This window comes from Pogona vitticeps, chromosome 7 (genome assembly GCF_051106095.1).
Source record: "Pogona vitticeps strain Pit_001003342236 chromosome 7, PviZW2.1, whole genome shotgun sequence".
NCBI lineage: Eukaryota > Metazoa > Chordata > Lepidosauria > Squamata > Agamidae > Pogona > Pogona vitticeps.
In genome coordinates this window covers 1,659,547-1,679,305 of record NC_135789.1, presented here as the reverse complement: position 1 = coordinate 1,679,305, position 19,759 = coordinate 1,659,547, and the positions used below count along the sequence as shown (strand labels likewise).

The window sequence follows — 19,759 nt, the reverse complement described above, 5'->3', positions numbered from 1 at the left end:
GTTCGGCCACATTTAGCTCAAAGGTGCCTCCCATGTGAGCATCCGCTCTCCAGAATAGGCCTAGGAGGCATGTTCCAGGAGCTTGCCGACAAGTGCCTGGGTGTCGTCGTGAGCGAGTACAGAAATTTAGACCGTCGCCGGCCGGGGATCCTAACCCCATGCATGGCCAACGCACACACTGACACAAAGACCCTGTTTAAGCCCTTGCTCGGGTTCCCTTGGCTTCTGCGTCCGGCTTTTTTTAAAACCGCGATCTCCCTCCATGGGTGATGGGCTTTCTGATACCAAATCCCTGTGCCTCCGTTTAAAGGGGGTGGCAGAAGGGGGAGCGCGCAGAGATTATTTTAAAAGCCAAAGGGGGCTGGCCCAGAGTTGGGGAGAAGGCGATTACTTCCAGATGAGCATTTAAGGAAACTTAACATTCCTCAGGATACTTAAGAGAGTGGGAGTTTGTGTGTGTGTGTGTGTGTGTGTGTGTGTTTTGCTCCCACCTCCCCAGCTCTTGATTCGGAGCTTCTCCGTGGATGCCATTGCAGAGATAAAGAGACAAGCCCTTAAAAACTTCCCTCTTTGGGCAGAGAAGCTCCTGTCCTGTTTACTGAGATGGGTTCTGAAGCCACCACCTCCTAAGCTGGCATGCAGCTTTTTGTTGTCAGAAAGCGAAATGAAACCTCCTGCCCGCCCATCGCCCCAAACCTTGTGATGTTATGCCTAGCGTGAGCCTGGCCAAAGCAAAGCCCAGTTTGAACCAACCAGCTCTCTTGTGGGCAAAACTCCCAGGGGTCATGGATCTACTGAAAACAAAACAAAACATGGTACTCCAAAAGTTCAGAATAGCATCTCAGGCAAAAGGTCCCTTCTCTGCCCCAACATGCTAGTCTTTTCACTGCAGGGTGTTAGGTAGGTAGGGGAAGCAGGAGAGGGTCAGGGTTTGTCCGGAAGGGACGGTCCAAATTTCCTTCTCGTGGTTCTGCTGGATGTTGGGAGTCTCCTCCGAAGGGCTTTTCTCGCAAAGAAACTGAGCAAAGGCCGGAGAACCCAGATCTCGCAAGGCCATGAGGTTGGGAGTTCGAATCCTGCCCTGGGCCTACTGGACAGGATGATCCAGAGGGTCCCTTCCTGATCTGCTGTTCTAAGACGATTATTGCCTGCTGCTCTTTGGACGTCAAGCCGCACGAAAATGGAACAGATGGGCGAAAACAGGAAATAGGAGAGGGACGGGACTGGTGGGATGAAGGGACCGACAGGGCAGACACAGGAGACCAAGAGGGACTGAGGGGAAGGTCTGATTAAGCTCCGGGATAAAGGTACGTCCAGGACCCGCCTGCAATTTTCCTGCAGCTATTTCGACTGAGATGTTTTAAACAGCTTTGAATTGGCTTCAATTTTACGATGCTCAACAGTCCCACTGTGTATTAATATTTATAATGCCTTCTTAAAGAAAGCCACTCTCCAACTCGACCCTCAGCCCCATCTTCAGAGGAGGGTGGGGTGTAGGCTGAATAAACAGGCAACCCGTAAGTCAAGGGAACAAAGAGAGGAAGGCGAGAGATGGATGGAAATGACGGCAGATGCCAGGGCAACCCTGAAAAGCGCCCGGCTTGCGGGGGCTTTGCTGCCAAACAGGCAACAAGAGATAAAACATGTGTGTGTGAGATCTTTGGGGCTGGAGAGCTTCAAAATAGGAACGGTAAACCTTCCAAGAGGGGCAGAAAGAGGGTGGCTGTCAGTGGGAGGCTTTCGGACTGGAGCTTAACCAGGTGGCTGCAGCTGCGGGGAGTTCAAACGGAGAAGAGACGCCTCTTTTCCCTCCCCCCCCCACAAGGTCCCCCTTTCTGTACACAAAAGAAGACGCGCCAAGCAGCGGGCGGAGGGGAGTGTGTGTGTGTCTTCTTGTTTTTATTGTGTTTTCCCCAAAGCAGCACCTTCTTTGCTGTGGTGTCTTCCCCGCGGCTCAAGAAAAAAGAAGATACAAAAAAGGGGGGAAGGGGTGTTTCCAGGCATCAGCAACTGGCTCGCCAGGCGGGTAAGGACGATGGGTGGCTTCCGAAGACCGGCGGCTCGAGGCGAAGGGCCGTCCTGAATTCCCTGCAGAATCCCACGAGTGTCTTCATTCTTCTGCCACTAAAGTGTCTTCCGGCTCTCTGTCACTGCTCCTGTCGAAGAAAGGAGACTGTCTGGACCACCCCCACACACACATGATCAGTTTGCACTACAAAACCCATGATCCCCAAGCCTGCAGCGCCACGGGAGGGTTGTGTTCCTCAGAGGAGCCCCTGAAAGCTCCCTTCCAACCTCCTGCTTATGTGAGAAACAAAAGGCTGGTTTTAAGTACAGGTTTCTTTTTCCGCAGAACTCCAACATAAAGCAACCACGTCAGCCAACCACGTCCACTGCGGTTTTCAGGCGGGTGTGACTTTTTCCCTGGGTTCACGTTGGGGACGAGGGGGGGGCAGGGGTCTGTGAAAAAGTCAACAGTGTCATTTATAAGTTTTTTTTTTCTTTTTAAAAAGACTGTTTCACAACCCTGCGGGAAACGCTGACGCAGTTCGGTCGGAAGGTTTTGATGCGGGCGGCTAAGTAGTCTGGAGCTCCTCAAGAACCCGGTCCTCCGACACCCCCCCCCCCCAGGATGCTAGGCTGCCAGACAACCCTCCACCCTGCCCCCCCCAAAGTCATCTGTGAATTAATGAATCAGTTCCTACCGAGTCTCCACGAGGCACCAGGCAGTATTGCTAAAACCAAGCAGTTTCTGTCCAGGGAGCCAACGACGTCTCCCATGCTCTCCCCCACTGTGCGTGCCCGCCAGATGTGCTAGCCTAGAAATTCCATGTTCCTCAGAAGGGTCCATGGGACAAGGGCTGCTCCCAGACACCAGAAATCTTGACATGTAAAGATGGAGCTGAACCCTCTGTGTGAGCTTTCTGCCAGGCGGCCAAGGCCTTTACAACGAGGGCGGTTAGTGGCGACTGATTCCTGGGGGTGGGGGTGGGGTAGGTTTTTCAACTGAGTTTTAAATCTACATTTATTGTTCTGAGTCCTGCTTGCAGGAGAGACACAGAATTAATAAACGGCAGGAGCGATATTCCTGTAGGGCGGGATGAGGCCAGTCTAAATGCCATATACAAGACTGGGAGGGAGAAGCTGTTGCCAGAGAGGAACTGGGTGGCAAAAAGAACAACGAACTCCCGAGCCCACAGTCAACATCTTTTGGCTGGAGAGTGTATCACGCTGAATGCTGTGTCTACGGAACTACCCTCTGGTTGACACTTCCAAACATGTGGGAACAGAAGACAGCCCAGATTCAAGTTAAGGCCAAAGGTATGAATTTAAATTTATCTGGAAGTTGTCTGTAATCTGCTCTGGGCTCAAGTGAGATGAGGGTTTTGTCCCACTCTGCGAGCAGGGGGGCATCTCAGTAGAAGACAGCACATCACCCACGCAGGGGATACGAGGACATGCAGAGAGGAAGCGACGCCCAACTCTGGGTCCCACGTGGGCAGCCTCTGCGTCTGACCGCTGGGTTAGACCAGAGTCCCTACATTCCCAGGAGTCGAAACAAATCTAACCAACAAAACCCTCTTGGGAGCAAACGACCACCAGAAAAACCCACCGCCGTTTCTGGAATTCGTGCCCCCGCGTGGAGCAAAGATCCCAAGGCTGAACCCACCTTGACAAACCTCCCATGGAGAAGGTAAGGAGACTGGAAATCATGTTGACAATTTGAATAAGCCATTCCTAGGCCCATCCCGGACCCGAAAGCAAGGGGCCACGTCTTCCCTGGAACAGAAGAAAGGGGGAGGGAAGCGAAATCAGAAGGAACAGAAGGTCGTCCAGATCCCAAATCCAGAAGATCCCCAAGGTTCAACAAGAAGGGCGTCCCTCACAGCTGCCACAATGGCGTAACCAAAAGACTGAGCCGTGAATCGGGGCAGGCTCTGAATTCACCAGGGGAGCCTCGAGAAGCAGCTCCCTCTTGGCCTCGATCGTCTGAGCGGAAAGAGTACAAGAGAATAGGCAAACTTCACTTTTAAAGTTCCTCTAGCAGTTCATCCGTGAGAACATTGTAATTTGGGGGGGCCGTGTGAGGCTGAAGGCCATTCCCACAACCCCTGAGAAACTCACTGTTACATAACAGCACTGATGTTACCTGTCTGTCATGGGTTTGGAGGGAAAGTTTCATCCTATGGAGAGTGGAAGGCGGGACATCAGGAGGAGGGGCTGTACTGTATAAATATGTGATGCCTGTGTGGTGAGAGGAGATGCTGAGACAGACTGTGAGACACTGGGTTGGGACGAAGCAGCAGCTGGGGAAGAAGAAGCTGTTGTGGGAGTCTGGGTGTCTGACAGGGTACTACTGTGTGTCAGAGTACCAACCTGATAAGTTCAGGTGTCTGTGGGTTAGCCAGAACTGATGGGTTCAGGGTCTGTGCTTTAAGTTAAAGGTTCTAGGTGAACCAAACTGTATGCTTGTGTGTGTGAGAATAAGCCACGTTACTTTATTTTATTCACCTGATTGTTTTATTTACCCTGTTTGTATTTAAAATAAACCTTATTCTTTTGTTGTTTAAAAATCCATCCCTGGTCTGTGTGACTTATTATAGGGAATGGTTGGTGGCAGCTTAGTAACTGTGTGATAGATCCCAGTAGGTCTGGGTTTGTCACATTGATTGGTGGCAGCGGTGGGATACGACTGGTCCAGTTGTCCAGCGGTCCAGCAAAGCCTTGGCAGGTGTGCCCAGAGCAAGGGGGGTCTAGTCAGGGACAGTCTGAGGCGCGTAGGTAATCTTCTAGGTGTACCTCACGGGGAGGTGCGCTAGTAGAAGAACGTGCCAACTGGGGAGACTTAGATTAAGGTGCTCTGAGGCAGCCTAGTTTTGGCGGGAAAAGCTGAGGAAAAACTGCGTAGCAACAGCGAGCTAGCTTGCCAGCTGAGAGGCCCAGCAGAGGGGGGTAGGCTCTGACTCGATACTGTTGCAACTGTAGTGCTGAAGAACAGCAGCAATCTCTAGGGAGAGCTGGTTCTGAGGTAAAAGGAAAAAAGTGGTCGTTTTATTTTGAGGCTTGACTTTTTAAAGCAGCCTGTTCTGAGGGGGGGTATGCCCTTGACTCGAAGCCAAGTAGCAGACATGAGTGAGGTGAAAGACCCCCAGATTGACCAAGGTTCTGAGGATGAATTTGGCTCAGTGCAAGGTGACAGCACAGGAGAGCAGGACCCAGAACTCAGAAAAATACTCCTAGCCCAACAGCATGAACTGAGGGTGAGGGAAATGGAGGAAAGATTAGAGAGAGAAAGAAGAGAGGAAAGGGAGAAACAGAGACAATTTGAATTGGCATTGGAGAGAGAGAAAATGGCGTTTGAATTAAGAAAACTGGAACTGATGAACCAGAACAATAATAATAATAGGGATTCTGAGGGAGGCCAATTGTCTAAGGCTGACCTGAAGAAATTCCCTGTGTACCACAAGGGAGATTGTCCTGAGGTGTTCTTTTCCTTAGTGGAAAGAGCGTTTGTGGACTTCTCAGTAAGGGAAACTGAGAAGATGACCATCATGCGGTCTTTAATCAGTGGTAGCCTGGCTGAGGTTTATGCCGAGATGCCTGAGGAATTGATGAAAGATTTTGCAGAGTTTAAAAAACTGGTGTTTGCCAGACATGGGATAAATGCAGAGCAGCTGAGACAAAGATTCAGGTCCCTCACCAAGAAACCAGAACAGACTTTTACCCAAGTGGGGGCCCAATTGGTGAGGCTGCTTGAGAAATGGCTATCGCAGGAGGGAATAGAGACCTATGAGCAGCTTAAAGACTTGATAGCCCTGGAACAGTTCTATTCAGTCCTGCAGGGGGAATTGAAATTCCAGGTGAGGGAAAGGAAACCGAAATCTGTGGCAGCAGCCGCAGAGATCGCAGATTTTATTTCCCAAATAAGAAAGCCCTTGGGTGAGGGGAAATCTGTAGGTAAACCCAAAGAAACCTACAGCAAGTACTCTCAGGGACCAGGGAAAAGCCAGCAAGGGGGAGGGGCCCATGGTGAAGGGAAGCCCTCAGGCATGAAACCAAGCCCTCAGAATTTGGAGGGAGAAACCGAAACAAGAGGAGAGAGAATCCAAATACACTAGAAAATGTTATTTCTGTCAGGGAAAGGGTCATCTAATCTCAGAGTGTGAAAAATTAAAGCAGCTAAAAGGAATGGTGCCTCAGAATTCTAGTGGGACCAAGCCAAAAGCTGTGTGCTGTGTCCAGAAAGAGCAAGGCTCAGTGTCACAGAGGGAGCCTGTTGCCATGGCTACTCAGTCTGGGACAGCTGCCTCTGCTGATCAGGCTGAGGAAAATGGTCCTCTTCTGGAGGTAAAGCGCTGCTTGCTGATAAAAACAGATTCTCAGTTGTTTGAGACAGCAGGGGTGGACGTAGGAATACTTGACCGTCAGTATAGGGGGCTGCGGGACACTTGTTCCCAAGTAACCCTATGCCATCCAGATATCATCCCTAGGGAGTTTATAATCCCAAATGAGAGCATGAAGGTGGCAGGGATTGAGGGGCAGATAATCTCTCTGCCAGTAGCAGAGGTACCTGTCAACTTTCAAGGCTGGAGGGGAGATTGGCGGATAGCGATTTCATCGACTCTGCCAGCAGCCGTGCTCGTGGGAAATGACCTGGCTGAACATGTGAAAAGGGTGCTAGTGATTACACGCTCACAAGCCACCACAGGGACAGTTCAGGGGGGTAATGATGAGCCAGAGACGGAGGCAGAGGGGAGTTCAGAAGCTGTGGTGGAAACCTTAACCACAGACAGCAGATTTGGACAGGAGCAGAAGGCAGACGCCACTCTCCAAAAGTGTTTTGAACAGGTGACTGACGCGCAACTAACACCTGAAACCCCAGTGAGATTTCTGGAGAAAAAGGGGATTTTATATAGAGAAACCCTGAGAAATATCTCAAAAGGGGGAGATGGGATCAGAAGTCAGCTGGTGGTACCTGAAAAGTATCGCCCCATGATCTTACAGAGAGGTCACTCTGACATGTTTGCTGCACACTTAGGAGTGAACAAAACACAGCAGAGAATCACACAGAATTTCTACTGGCCTGACATAGGGAAGCAGATCAGGGAGTTCTGTAAACAATGTGATGTGTGTCAAAGGCAGGGGAATAACCGCGACAGGACCAAAGCAAAGTTGTGCCCTTTGCCTGTGGTTGACACTCCGTTCAAATGCATAGGGGTGGATATTGTGGGACCTTTGCCCAAGGCCACAAAGAGGGGGAATAGGTTCATTCTAACAATTGTGGACCATGCCACAAGGTATCCTGAAGCCATACCCTTGACAAACATCGAAACTAACACAGTGGCCGATGCTTTGGTGGGGTACATGTCCAGGATGGGATTTGCCTCAGAGATAATCACAGATTTGGGCACATCGTTCACGTCAAAGCTCATGAAACGCTTATGGCAAATCTGTGGAATTAAGCTCAGGGAAGCCACTGCCTATCATCCTGAAAGTGATGGGGTAACTGAGAAGTTCAATGGGACTCTAATGCGCATGATTAGGGCTTTCTTGGCAGAGAATCCAAACAATTGGGACCAGAAGCTGCAATCCCTTTTGGTTGCTTATCGATCAGTGCCACAAGCCAGTACCGGGTTCAGTCCATTTGAACTTTTATTTGGGAAAGGGGTGAAGGGGCCCCTTGATTTGATCGAGCAGGGTTGGGGGCAGATCGCCCAGGGTGACCCACAAGACGTTGTGACTTACATAGACACCTTGATGAATGACCTAAGGAGAAACCTAGAGCTAGCAGCAGAGACCCTGCCAGCTCAAAAGGTCAGAAAGAAAGCTTGGGATGACCAGGAAGGCAGGGAGAGGCGCTTTAACCCAGGGGAGGAAGTGCTTTGGCCTAGGCTCTGCAGAGAGAGCAAACTGCAGCTGGGTATCCCAGAAAGAAAATACTTGGGTCACAAGGTAGGGGGAGGAATGATAAAACCCCTGGAGGCCAAAATAGAAGCAGTTCGTGATTGGCCTAGACCCAACACCAAGAAAAAGGTCAAATCATTTCTTGGGTTGGTGGGCTACTACAGAAAGTTCATCCCGAGGTTTAGCGAGATTGCGGCTCCGCTGACCGATCTGACGAGGAAGAAGGCTGATGACCGCATCCCGTGGACCGGCGACTGTGAGGCGGCGTTCCAGAGGTTGAAGGAGGCGTTAATCAACTATCCTGTCCTGCGTGCTCCAGACTTCGACCGGGAGTTTATCATCTACACCGACGCGTCTAACAGCGGGGTAGGAGCAGTTCTGTGCCAAGAGGATGAGAATGGTGACCAGCATCCAGTGTCCTACCTGAGTAGGAAACTTCAAAAAGGTGAGAGACATTTGGCAACCGTGGAGAAGGAGTGTTTGGCCATAGTCTACGCGATCCAGAAGGCCAAGCCTTACATCTGGGGAAGACATTTTATTCTGTGTACTGACCATTCACCATTGCAATGGTTAAAGACGATGAAAACCCACAATAGCAAACTTATGAGGTGGGCTTTGAACTTACAGGACTATGACTTTGAAGTGAAGGTGGTCAGAGGGTCAGTGAACTGTGTTGCTGACGCCTTATCAAGAAGACCTGAAGACTGAAGACGGCGAAAGAACATGGACTATATGTATATAATGAAAACAAAAAGTTAAAATGTACCTGGTTTTGAATTTGGTTGGTATTAATAAAGGTAAATTGATGTACTGTATATGGTAAAATGTTTAAATGCATATTTGCTATGGTTAACTTGGAGTGTAAGTATATGTAAGTATTATCTGGTATGTATAAATGTTGTTGTGTATTTTATGCAGGTTGTTTTTTTGGTGAAAAGCACTTTTAGCTTTCCCCCTACAAAACAACTTTTAAAGAGGGGAGGTGTTACATAACAGCACTGATGTTACCTGTCTGTCATGGGTTTGGAGGGAAAGTTTCATCCTATGGAGAGTGGAAGGCGGGACATCAGGAGGAGGGGCTGTACTGTATAAATATGTGATGCCTGTGTGGTGAGAGGAGATGCTGAGACAGACTGTGAGACACTGGGTTGGGACGAAGCAGCAGCTGGGGAAGAAGAAGCTGTTGTGGGAGTCTGGGTGTCTGACAGGGTACTACTGTGTGTCAGAGTACCAACCTGATAAGTTCAGGTGTCTGTGGGTTAGCCAGAACTGATGGGTTCAGGGTCTGTGCTTTAAGTTAAAGGTTCTAGGTGAACCAAACTGTATGCTTGTGTGTGTGAGAATAAGCCACGTTACTTTATTTTATTCACCTGATTGTTTTATTTACCCTGTTTGTATTTAAAATAAACCTTATTCTTTTGTTGTTTAAAAATCCATCCCTGGTCTGTGTGACTTATTATAGGGAATGGTTGGTGGCAGCTTAGTAACTGTGTGATAGATCCCAGTAGGTCTGGGTTTGTCACATTGATTACAAACCCAGACCTACTGGGATATGTCACACTCACCTCCAGAGAAACTATTCTGGAAGGCGGAAAAAGATGGATGGAGCTGCACTGCACCTTGCAAACGTGTGGCCGATCTCAGTCTTAACATTCAAAAACCAATTTCACCAAACCTGGGGGGGGGGGACTTCTTCAAACCTCCAGTTATATTTCTGTCAGGACATCTGCCCACCCATGCACAAAAAATTTTTCTTTTGCACTGACTGATTTTGCTTCAAATGGCAGCAGTTTGGTCTTCCGACGGTGCCTTCCCCCTTAGACGGTGGACCCCCCCTTTCACATCCCGCAATGTGTATGGGGAAGAAAAGCCAGGTTTAAAAATGGGACTGTGGCGTCGTGTTTGAAAACTCAGATGGTTGTCATCGTTTTATAAACAGAAATGCGGGATTTGTATAAATACACATTTAAAATGTTTACCGAGGCGCAGACGGCAGGAAGGCCTTCTGCAGCTCTCCCCTGGGCGCCTGCAGTTCATGTTGTGTTTTTTCCCCCTCCCCTCCTCAGCAAGGCAAGTTTTATTTAAGGAAAGGAAAATAGCAGAGGGACCTTCCGGAGAAGATCACTGTTTAGAAAAGGTGACTAAGCCTTCACGAAACAAGGACCACCAGAGAGGAGAAAAATAAGTCATCGCCGTCTTAAGGACCCCAGCTTGGCAGAAAGAGTGGGAGAGAAATGAGAAGGAATAAACAGCAGTGGAATGCTGTTGGCCTGGAAGGGAACCCAAGAGGTCCTATAGTCCAACCCCGGGCCCCTGCAGGGAATCCTTGGCAGGAGCTACCCCCTGAAACACGGCCCTCCGACCTATCTAGAAGTTTCCAGTGGGATCTGCTGCTCTCCAAGGTAGTCTTGGCTGGCGAGACAGCTGGAGACTCGCCGCCCTCGATGGCTAAGGAGCCCGTATCTCAAAGCAGCCGTTTCTCACAGGAGGGACCCAGAGAGTCGAAGCCCACTTACTTTTGAAGAAGATGACCGAGAAGACCACGCCCAGCCCAAAACCGGCGCCTGCAAGGGAAAAAACAACAACACAAAGTGTGAGTAGAGGGGGCTGGGCAATGGGCACGGAAGAAGCCAACCGCCTGCTGCCCACATGGTTTTTGGTTACGACGCAGAGGAGCGTGGCCAAAGATCACCGGAGCGACACCATGGGTGCTCGGGTGCCTTCAGAAGGATTCCCGTGTCTCTTTGGTAACAGAAAGGATGATGTGGGGAAGACGGGTGGATTCCCCTGGTGGTGGCCTTCCGCCCCTGGCACGGGGATGGACTAGACCAGGGGTTCGCCACCTTGGGCCCCGAGAATGCTCAGGACACCATGGCACATATATTACCTGGGCAGCACGCGAGGAACACTCTCAAGGCACAGCCGGGACCCTAGAACGGACAGCTGGATCCGATAAACCTCACCTTGTGGATGGCGGTGGGTTTAAGGCTAAGCCCAGCGATGGGAGCAGAGCGGTCCTCTGCTCCCTTCTCCTCTCTACGGCCTCCCCTTCTCTTGAGCCCATCGTCTGGCGCAGCCAGCGACCCTTTGGCTTTTATTCCCTGTCCGTTTGTTTGCTTTGTAAGCGAGACCTTTCATGTTTTATTGTTATGGAGTTAAAAGGGTAGCCTGGAGGTGCCGCGCTTTAGTGGAAACAGCTGCCACCGCCTGATGTCCCTCTCGGTCAGGTGGGAGGCCCTTTCCAGGAGCAAACAATGAGCCTGCCGAGAGAGCCCGCGACTGGGACCTGCAAAAGCCATCTTCCAGGAGGGCTGCCTCGACTTTCACCAACCAGGAAAGGGGGTTCTGGTTGGGCGCATGTGGCGGAACCCCCTCCACGGCTGTGCCGCCTCTTCGGGCGCTGAAAAGAACCGGCTTCCCATGTCTTTGGAAACCTTCGCTCAGAAGCCCAAGTTGGCACAGCCACTAGCCCTTGTGCTTAGAGGATTCTGAGAGGAGGGGTCCAAAAAGTAACTTTTCCAAGCTTGGAGAACAACCCTCGGGAGACAAGAATTAAGCTCACCGAATCAAGGACTCCCACGTCCAAGCCGGCTGTGTCTCAAGACAGGCTCTCTACTGCTTTCCCCCATTTTTATTTTTTAAAAGGTGCAACTAGAGAACTTTGCCAGTACCCAGCAGACTTCGTTCAAGATCCTCTGCAAACAGGCTTCGTTTAAAACTTTCAGATTCATTCCCAAAACGATGGCATTCAGGGAAAGCCTGGCTGATGACTAAGCCTCCAGCAGCTGCTGGTCAAAATGGATATACTATATTATCTCCGGTTACCATAAACTGTATTATTTGCTGCTTATGTTTATATCTGTTTACATCAACATACATGTTTTTATTACACACACATTTGCAAACGCCAGTCTGCCTCGCTGGAGCCCGGCCACTTCACTGCACTTATTAATTTCTATCCGGTCTCTCTCTCTCTCTCTCTCTCTCTCTGTCTCTCTCTCTTTTTTTTACAGGCGTCCTATCCAACAATCCTGTGAGGTGGATCAGGTCGACAGGGAGCGATGTTTGGCCAAGGACACCGGATGGGTTTCAAGGCTGGCCAAGGACCAGCTCTGCTCATGGGCGTCTATCCCGCCACTAAGCAAACTGGATGCAAGGCCAGATGGGCCTTGCGTTTCGTCCTGAAACTGTCTTCCCACGACATCTTAATTCCTGCCTTGAAAGACAGAAAAAAAAAAACCCTCCATGAAACTATCTCAAAGATGGGGCTGTACGCTTCTGAATGGTCCATGCTTCTTGGTCTTGACTTTTAAGAGTCTGTTGGGAAAATACAGCAACAGGAAGAAACTCCTTTTAGCCCAGGTAGTGGATCGAGTTCGAATCAATTCTTGGGGGCTGGACGCCTCCTTGGTTGGCAGGAACAAAGGCAAAAAGATTCAGGAAAGGTTATTGCAGGAGATGAACAGAAATGGATGAAGACAGAAATCTCGGGTTCTGCTTCGTGGCTGCCTTTTAAAGGAAGTTTTAATAATAATATTTAGATGATATTCTGCTCTGCTTAGTACTGTACAAGCCAAATCGGATGGTCTGCCCTCATTATTTCTGTTGGCCACGTGACCCACGGTGGGCAGATGTGAAACTATATTTAGTGGACGTGTCCCAAGATATTAAGATGCTGGGAGCCAGTTCTTATCCAGCCACAGATGTTTTGCCACTGAAAAGTAATTAAAGGGTCCTCCAAGTCATAGGGTCCAGCTATATTTTATAAAAATTAGCTTTCTTTCGCTGAAGGAGCTAAAACAGACACTCTTCCCACCATTTGGTCATGCTATGTTCCCTTTAGCTATAAAAGCAAGTTTTAAGAGTTACACCGAGGCTCTCCCAGAGGTGTAGAACCTCTGGATTTTGCTAGGAGTAGAAAAGCGATCTCTGGCTGAATTTGAATCTTACTGCGATGTAGTTAAAGGATTACTACTAGGCAAAAGGAATTTGCTGGAAATAACTGGTCATTGTAACTAGTTGGTTCCAAGCTTTGATCTAGGGTTGTCGCTCTGTTTTGTAGGCTCTGTTTAGGCCGCATTTCTGTTGAAATAAGCACTCCGGGAAGCACCAGGTCCCGAATGAGGACTGTAGCGTCTCTCTGGAACAGCTGGTCCTGAACTGGGGCAGGGGGAGAGAAAAGAGCGAGGCTGTTTATCCTCTTTTAAAAACAAATTACCATCTGCAAAGATCCATCAAACGTTGAAACTGTTTGGCCCCTTGACCCCAGGCCTCAGTTCCTCTGCTCTGCAGGGGCTGAGCTGCTGCCCTTCGGAGGAAGACCGGCTGGAATCTCAAGTCGCTGAGCAGAAAAAAAAATGCTTATTTCAGCATGGGGAAAAAAAAAGAGCAGGGAGGGTGTCTGCTGAAATGGCCCGGTTGTCGTGAACTGCTTTGTCTGCTTTCTTTTATGTTTTCCTGCCTGGAGAGGACCACCGCTCTCCCGCTGCCCACTGAAACAGGTTAGCTCATCTTGAAGAAATGACAGAGAGCAGAAACCCCGACTGGGCATCCTCCTCACGCCAGGTTGGCAGGAGGGAGAAGCCTCTCTGAACCCCTGGCTCTTGTCCATTTGAAAGGACCCAACATCTCAAGGAGGCCTTGCCAAAGACCTCAAGGTTCCCTGGCTTTCCCTGCGAGAGCGAAACCAGGAGGACTTCCCCACGTCCAGGTTTCCTCCATGTGCCCAAAAGGTCTCCGGCCGCCTCCTGGGCAAACTTGGTCGCCGTTCCCTTTGAGTAGCCGCAGACCCTCTTGCTAGCCCAGGAAGACTGGCTAGTTCTTTTAAAAGAGGCAACAAACAAAGCCATCCAAGGCTTCTCTTTGGCGGCCGCTTGGGAGTCCTGTCTAGTTGGCATAGTTTTTGCATGCATTGTGCATGATGTGCAAAAAAGAAGAGCACCTCGCCCTGCCATAGGGCAAGCAGAGAAAGGCTGCCATTCCTTACTCTCGGGCAAGCACGGAGAAACATCCCTAGGATTTTAAAAAAATCAATGGCACACCACCCTTTGCTTCCTGTTCTCTGTTCAGAAGTTGCCCCTGGGCATCATTGAAGGGAAAGACCGGAGGCCTGCCTGTATTATTAAAAAGAAAAATAAATCAAATGCCCCCTTCCCCACCAGGGAAGGTTAAATAACCTCTTTTGCTCCGGTCGGATTCTGAGCAATTAATCCCCTCACGACAATCTCCACTGACTGCCAAGAAGAGGAAGAGTTAAGCAGCTGTAACTTTCTCTCCCTGCCTGGGTTTGGGAAACCATTCATGGGGATCCTTTTCCATTCCACGAAGAAGTAGTTGGGGTTCGGTGATCATCACCAAGGAAGGGTGAGCCAGCCTTTCTTGGGAACCAACAAACCAAAGCACTTGGATGCGAGACACCCGGCCCCGCTCCAGAGTGAGCCCGGGCGGGTCTCAAGCAAGAGACGTGCCTAGTGGATGAACAGGGGGGAGTCAGTGTTCTCGGCTGGGTTGGGCGCCAAGAGACAGGCAGACGGACAGAGCAGCCCAACCCGCTGATGGGCTTTGTGGCTCCCGGGTCTTGCACGCAGGGTTTCCTTGAGAAGGCCTCCCACCTGAGCCGAAGGATTTCGACAGAGGCATCTGTTTCCACTAAAGGTCGGCACCTCCAAGCCGGGCTCTAAATTCATAACAATAAAACATCAAAGGTCTTGCTTACAAGGAAAACAAATCGAGAGAAGGAATAAAAAACACCCAAGATCTCCCGATGGCAGACCTCTCTGGCCTCTCGTGATGAATAATTCCCCCACCCTGGCTGTGACAAGTTCAGAAAGAGGGACTTCTTGGCAAAAGCCTGCGCCGTAGGAAGAAAGCATTCCTTCTAAGAATATTCCCTGTCGCTTCCACACAGGACCGACCACGCACAAAGGACACTGCCAAGAAACAGACCCAGGCTCAGAGAAGGTTTTTGAAGGCTCTACGTTGCCATCATTCTCTGGTACCTTTTAAAAAGTCGCCTATTGGTCTCCTTGGGCCGCTCTATTAAATCAGAACTCACGGCACAAAGCAAAATGCAAATTAAAAAAAAAGGAAGATAGGGTTACAGCACATCCAAACCACGTATAAACCTAGCAGTTCTGCACTTTGTATTTTCCGGTGTCGGAACAAAGGAAGGATTAGGGATGAAGGCGCATTTGTGGGTTTTCTTCAAGGAGCACCGGGCAATTTCTGAGCTTGCCCTGTCGAGTAGAGACACATCCCACGGCGGTTAATATCCCCTCCAAAGGAGGACGCATTCATGAAACAGAGGCCAGGAAAAGATGAGCATGTTCCCAGGCTGAGCTCTGCCAAGGACAAGTGGATTAAGATGTTCAAATCATTTCCTCCACGTAATCATTTCACAATCTATCATTAAGGCTGTTTCAAAGCGAGATTCCGGGTGATCCTGCCTGTTTGTGCTCCTTGGGCACAAGGTGCAGCTGTGGTTTCCACATGTGCCTCTTTTGGGGGACATTGGATAAAACCAGCTGCCTGCCCGCCTGCCCACACAGCCTGCCTTTCAGGAACCAGAGCATCAACAGGGACGCCTTCTGAGCCCACCTTTCATCCAGAGAAGTTACCCTAATGCCGACACCGTTTCTCTGTCACATTAAAACCAGTTCCCGACCACTCACGAAACAGGTGCCGCTAATGCTGGCCAGGGGGAATCTGAAATGTTTTAGAAGGTGTAAAAGCTCTGGGCTTTCGGGGGAGAACTGCTGTTTGTCCTGGATGGACTGCTGATCTCAGTACATCTCTTGACAGCTGACAGAACGGTGACTCCTACAGATTCACCACAGGCGCTCAAGCCGTCTGCTTTTCCTCCGAAGGTGCCTGGCATCCAATCCTCCTGTTAGTCAGGCAAGATTAAGGTTGCGTTTACCGGAGATGAGGAGCAGACTGTCTGCGAGGCAGAGGCACCTACAAGGTCCTTCCGATGTTATCTCTGATCACTGATCGGAGACAGTCTAGGGAGCTGTTGCATCAACCCGAGCCAGAATCGTTGATGGAGAGAAACGATAGGGACTCGAAAGAGTGGTGGCGACCGAAGCCGCTGAAAGGAAGGCGGTCTGAGCTCATGGAGTTGCCAGGATCAGACCATCCTGCGTTTGGTATCTTTAAATCCAGGGGCCTCTGGGGTTTCTTACCCCCTTTAGTGGCTTTCATCTACAGTTAGGGGAAGCCCCTGCAGGAATTAACAGCACAGATGTTTACAAACCCTGCTGTTGATTTTTTCTGAATATTTTTGCCAAACACCAGTTTTTAAAAGGTAGATGGCAAGACATAATATAAACTTCCTAAGGAAATAAATGAAATTTGGGGGAGGTCTGGAATTTTCCATGGGAAAATATGGATTATATTTTTTCTCCCTCTTAGTTGCACGGGGTTCTTGATATAGTTTCTCACCCAAGAACTGATCCGGTCCACACTGCTTCAGAGTCAGCAAAACCTCAGGGCTACAGATTCGTAGGTTCATGACAGTAGCCCCTGGTGAGGACAGAAGCGGACTCTCAAGTAGAAAACTGCCGATTTATGCTTAGCTTTGCGATCGCGTCCCCGGCTCTATGCATGGGTGTATAAATTTCTGATTCCATTTCCGTGAGTATTGCTTCTCCAGCTTACACTCTGGGCTAAAGATCTGTGCCCAAACATGATGCTGACTCACTTCAGCAAGCCATGAGAAACTCTTGCTGGGAATCTCTGCCAGGGCTCTGCAGGTGGGAACATCAGCACATGGGCGTATTGCGCAATAGGGGAAGAGAGCCTGATCGTCAACATGAGAAATTCACCGGCAGAGAGAGAGAGAGAACACACACCTGCTAGGGAATTGTGTGTGTAGTGGTTTACATGAGGCCACTCTTGAGGATCTGATCCCACCTGGCCCCCAAATGATGCTCTCCAGAGTTTTTGTCCCTGGAGACGCACTAGCTCCAGTCAAATATGTTCAACAGCCTGGAATTCTGGGAGCGGTCGGCCCAAACCTTGGAAAACTCCCAAAAGGCTGGTGCAAGGCTACTTGCCTTGAGCTCTCTTTTCAGTGGGGACAGCCAAGGTAGAAATCTCACAAAGAAGTCTGGAAGCAGGACTAGACGCGGGCGTTGCCAGACTCTCCCTGAGCCACTCTAGCAAAGGTTCCTGTTATCGTGATCTTAATCCCACGAACAATGCAATCTTCTCAGGCAGGCCGGTGGCAATTCACCTCTGTCCAATTAAGATCAAATTATTATCGGGCGCAGAACGGCAGAGCCGAAAATTGCACCGACAAGCGCAAATTAGCTATGAACTCATTTGCAATTCAAACTGACTTATGTTTTGTTTTGAATGCTACCCATCGCAAGTAAACAAGTTTTATAATACGAAACTTGAAAGGGCTTTCCTGTGCATGGGAAAGGTTGCAGACAGAAACCTCACCGTCCCGGCCAGCTTGAGATGCCTGGAGGCAGCTTGTGCAACCCTGGCTTCAGAAAGGTACGTGCCGGTGTGGTGAGCAGTTCATGGCCGGCTGCTTAACTTCTAGGAAGGGAACTCTGGGAAACTTTTCTCGCTTAATGAGAATTCCACTATATGGAGGGGGGGAAATCAATGTGTCTCACAGTATCTGAAAGACCAATATGTTTTATCGGGCATGCAATTTTATTAACTGCTGCCCGCTTCAGGATTCAGAGCTGTGGCTAAGTTCAGAGTTTGGTACTCATTTCCTGCCTTTTGTGACCCCAGTGAGAATCCCACCGCCCAGACCATGCATGGAATCAATGTACTGATATTAAGGATATACCTCTTCTCTTCCTTGGCATCGTTTAAAGGAAACAACAACAGTATGAGCCTTTTTTTTTTAGTCCTAAGACTTTACACCGACCGGCTTAGAAAAAGTACCCCATCTTTTAAAACTCGAGGGATTTTTTCTCTCTTAACAAAGTATTTTTGGATCTGGGCGTTTTTGTTACAGGAAAGGAAGAGCAAGGTACGAGGCTACTTTGTGAATTCAGAGGTTCCTAAATACTCCTGTTTGCCTCCACAGCACACAATCGACAGACAGCTTGGTTTCGAGTTGGCGATGGCAGTGTGATATAGCGACACCATCGAATTTTAGTGCAAGATCCGGACACTTCTCAGCCCATTAGATTCGGATTTATGATGAATAGGCTAGGAGGCCCCACGATCTGATTCTATACAAGGCTGCTCCTTATGTTCCTAGTCCTGACAGCCACATTGTGTTCCAGTGTATTTTAAGCGGTGATTCAAAAAACGTCCAGCTGATATCGATGAAACATGGGTGTGTTTGCTCTACTCCTCTAGAGGAACGCCAACAGGCCTCCAAGGTGCTGCTCAGCCTTAAACGGAGGGTAGCGATGGAGGCTTTATTGGCACATAACGGTTTCACCACCTCCTACAGGGCCTACATTAACGCCAGGAATCTGCAGCTTTGCCTCTAGGCCCTCCAAGAGGGGCGTCCCCTGAGGATGACACACACACACACAAAAATGGATGGATCAGAAGCTGAAACAAACATCGGCACCCACGTTGTGGGTTTTTTGGGCAACTAGGTTGCCACGTTTTCATACGCTGAACAATATACTGTATAATGTAGCGTAATTTGCTTTGGGGACCCCATTGGGCGGAAAACCAGCAGGAACATTGAGTCCCCCACCATTAGCAAAAGCAGGTAATGACTTCTGTAAGGGTGCCCCATTTCCATGCTGTTTTTCATACACTGGGATATATAGAGGCTGGGAGTTCGAATCCTCCCCTGGGCCTCCAAGACAGGGACTGGACTGGATGATCCTTGGGGGTCCCTTCCAGCTCTGCAGTTCTAAGATGATGATGATAACGTGTTTCACGCTGTTATTATTACATCATCATCATCATCATCATCATCATTATTATTATTATGATTATTATGATTATTATTGCAATGTGTTCGACGCTATGATGATGGCAACGTGCTTTGATGAGAACCGCCTCCAAGACCTCTCCCCCTTGCAGGGACCCCCCCCCCCGCCGGGGCTGCTCCCCCGCTCGCCCCCCCTCCTCTGCCCGCCCCACAGACCCCCCCCCGGCCCCTCTCCCCTCCTCCCTCCCTCCTTCCCTCCCCTGCCCCCTTACCCAGCTTGACGGCGGAGTCAGCCAAACACCGGTCCCACTTCCTCCCTAAGTCACCCTCCGACGCCATCTTGCCCTCCGCCGGCGCCCACCTCGCCCGCCACTCACCCGCTGAGCCCGCCCCGCCGAGGGCCCAAGCCTCGCGAGAACGGCCGCCGCCGCCTCGGCTGGCCCGGCGTTCCTCTCGCGAGAGTTCGGCAGGAACGGCCCGGGGAAGGAAGGGAATTAAAAAAAAAGACCCGTTTCCGGTTCTCCCTTCCTTTTTGGGACTCCGTAACCAAGGGGAGTCTTAGCAACCAGGCTTGACCTTGGAGGACTAGGCCCGAGAGCATTTGCAGTAATCAGAGGTTCCCTTTTCTATTTGCAATGAATCAATCAGCAACAATAATGATAAAATCTTAGAAGGGCAGGGCTGGAAGGGACCCTGTGGATCATCCAGTCCAGCCCCTGCCAAGGAGGTCCAGTGGAGAATTCGAACTCTCAGCCTCGGGCTCCACAACCGGAGGCCTCAACCACTGAGCTTTCCAGCGTGGTGCATAAGAGAGGCGGTGCAATGTACCTGCCGAATCCGAAGCCTCATTTTCCTACGTACTCAATCAATCAATTAATGATGATGGTGCACAAGAAGCGCACGATGCACCAGTTAAAGCAGCTTCCGTGACCAGGACATAAAGAGCCGCGGTGGCCTCAGAGGGCTGATGCTAAAGGCATTGATAGC

At 49.9% G+C, this 19,759-nt stretch overlaps 1 protein-coding gene across 1 annotated transcript; it reads right to left on the bottom strand.

Moving 5' to 3' along the window:
* Positions 1–1,878: 1,878 nt before the first annotated feature.
* Positions 1,879–19,188, bottom strand: MICOS10 (mitochondrial contact site and cristae organizing system subunit 10). The gene is made up of 4 exons (XM_072977498.2): positions 19,045–19,188; positions 10,422–10,469; positions 3,671–3,780; positions 1,879–2,156 (listed from the first exon to the last, which is right to left on the bottom strand). Exons 1-4 carry the CDS (start codon positions 19,109–19,111, stop codon positions 2,148–2,150), a joined length of 234 nt encoding a protein of 77 aa, XP_072833599.1. The 5' UTR covers positions 19,112–19,188; the 3' UTR covers positions 1,879–2,147.
* Positions 19,189–19,759: the final 571 nt, after the last annotated feature.

What these genes read in the sequence shown, in the direction of transcription:
- MICOS10 (XM_072977498.2), bottom strand. Translation starts at nt 19,111, where the DNA reads ATGGCGTCGGAGGGTGACTTAGGGAGGAAGTGGGACCGGTGTTTGGCT. An exon ending in TGACTCCGCCGTCAAGCTGG is followed by an intron (nt 10,470 to 19,044) that starts GTAAGGGGGCAG and finishes TTTCCCTTGCAG; the next exon opens with GCGCCGGTTTTGGGCTGGGC. An exon ending in CTCGGTCATCTTCTTCAAAA is followed by an intron (nt 3,781 to 10,421) that starts GTAAGTGGGCTT and finishes CTTCTGTTCCAG; the next exon opens with GGAAGACGTGGCCCCTTGCT.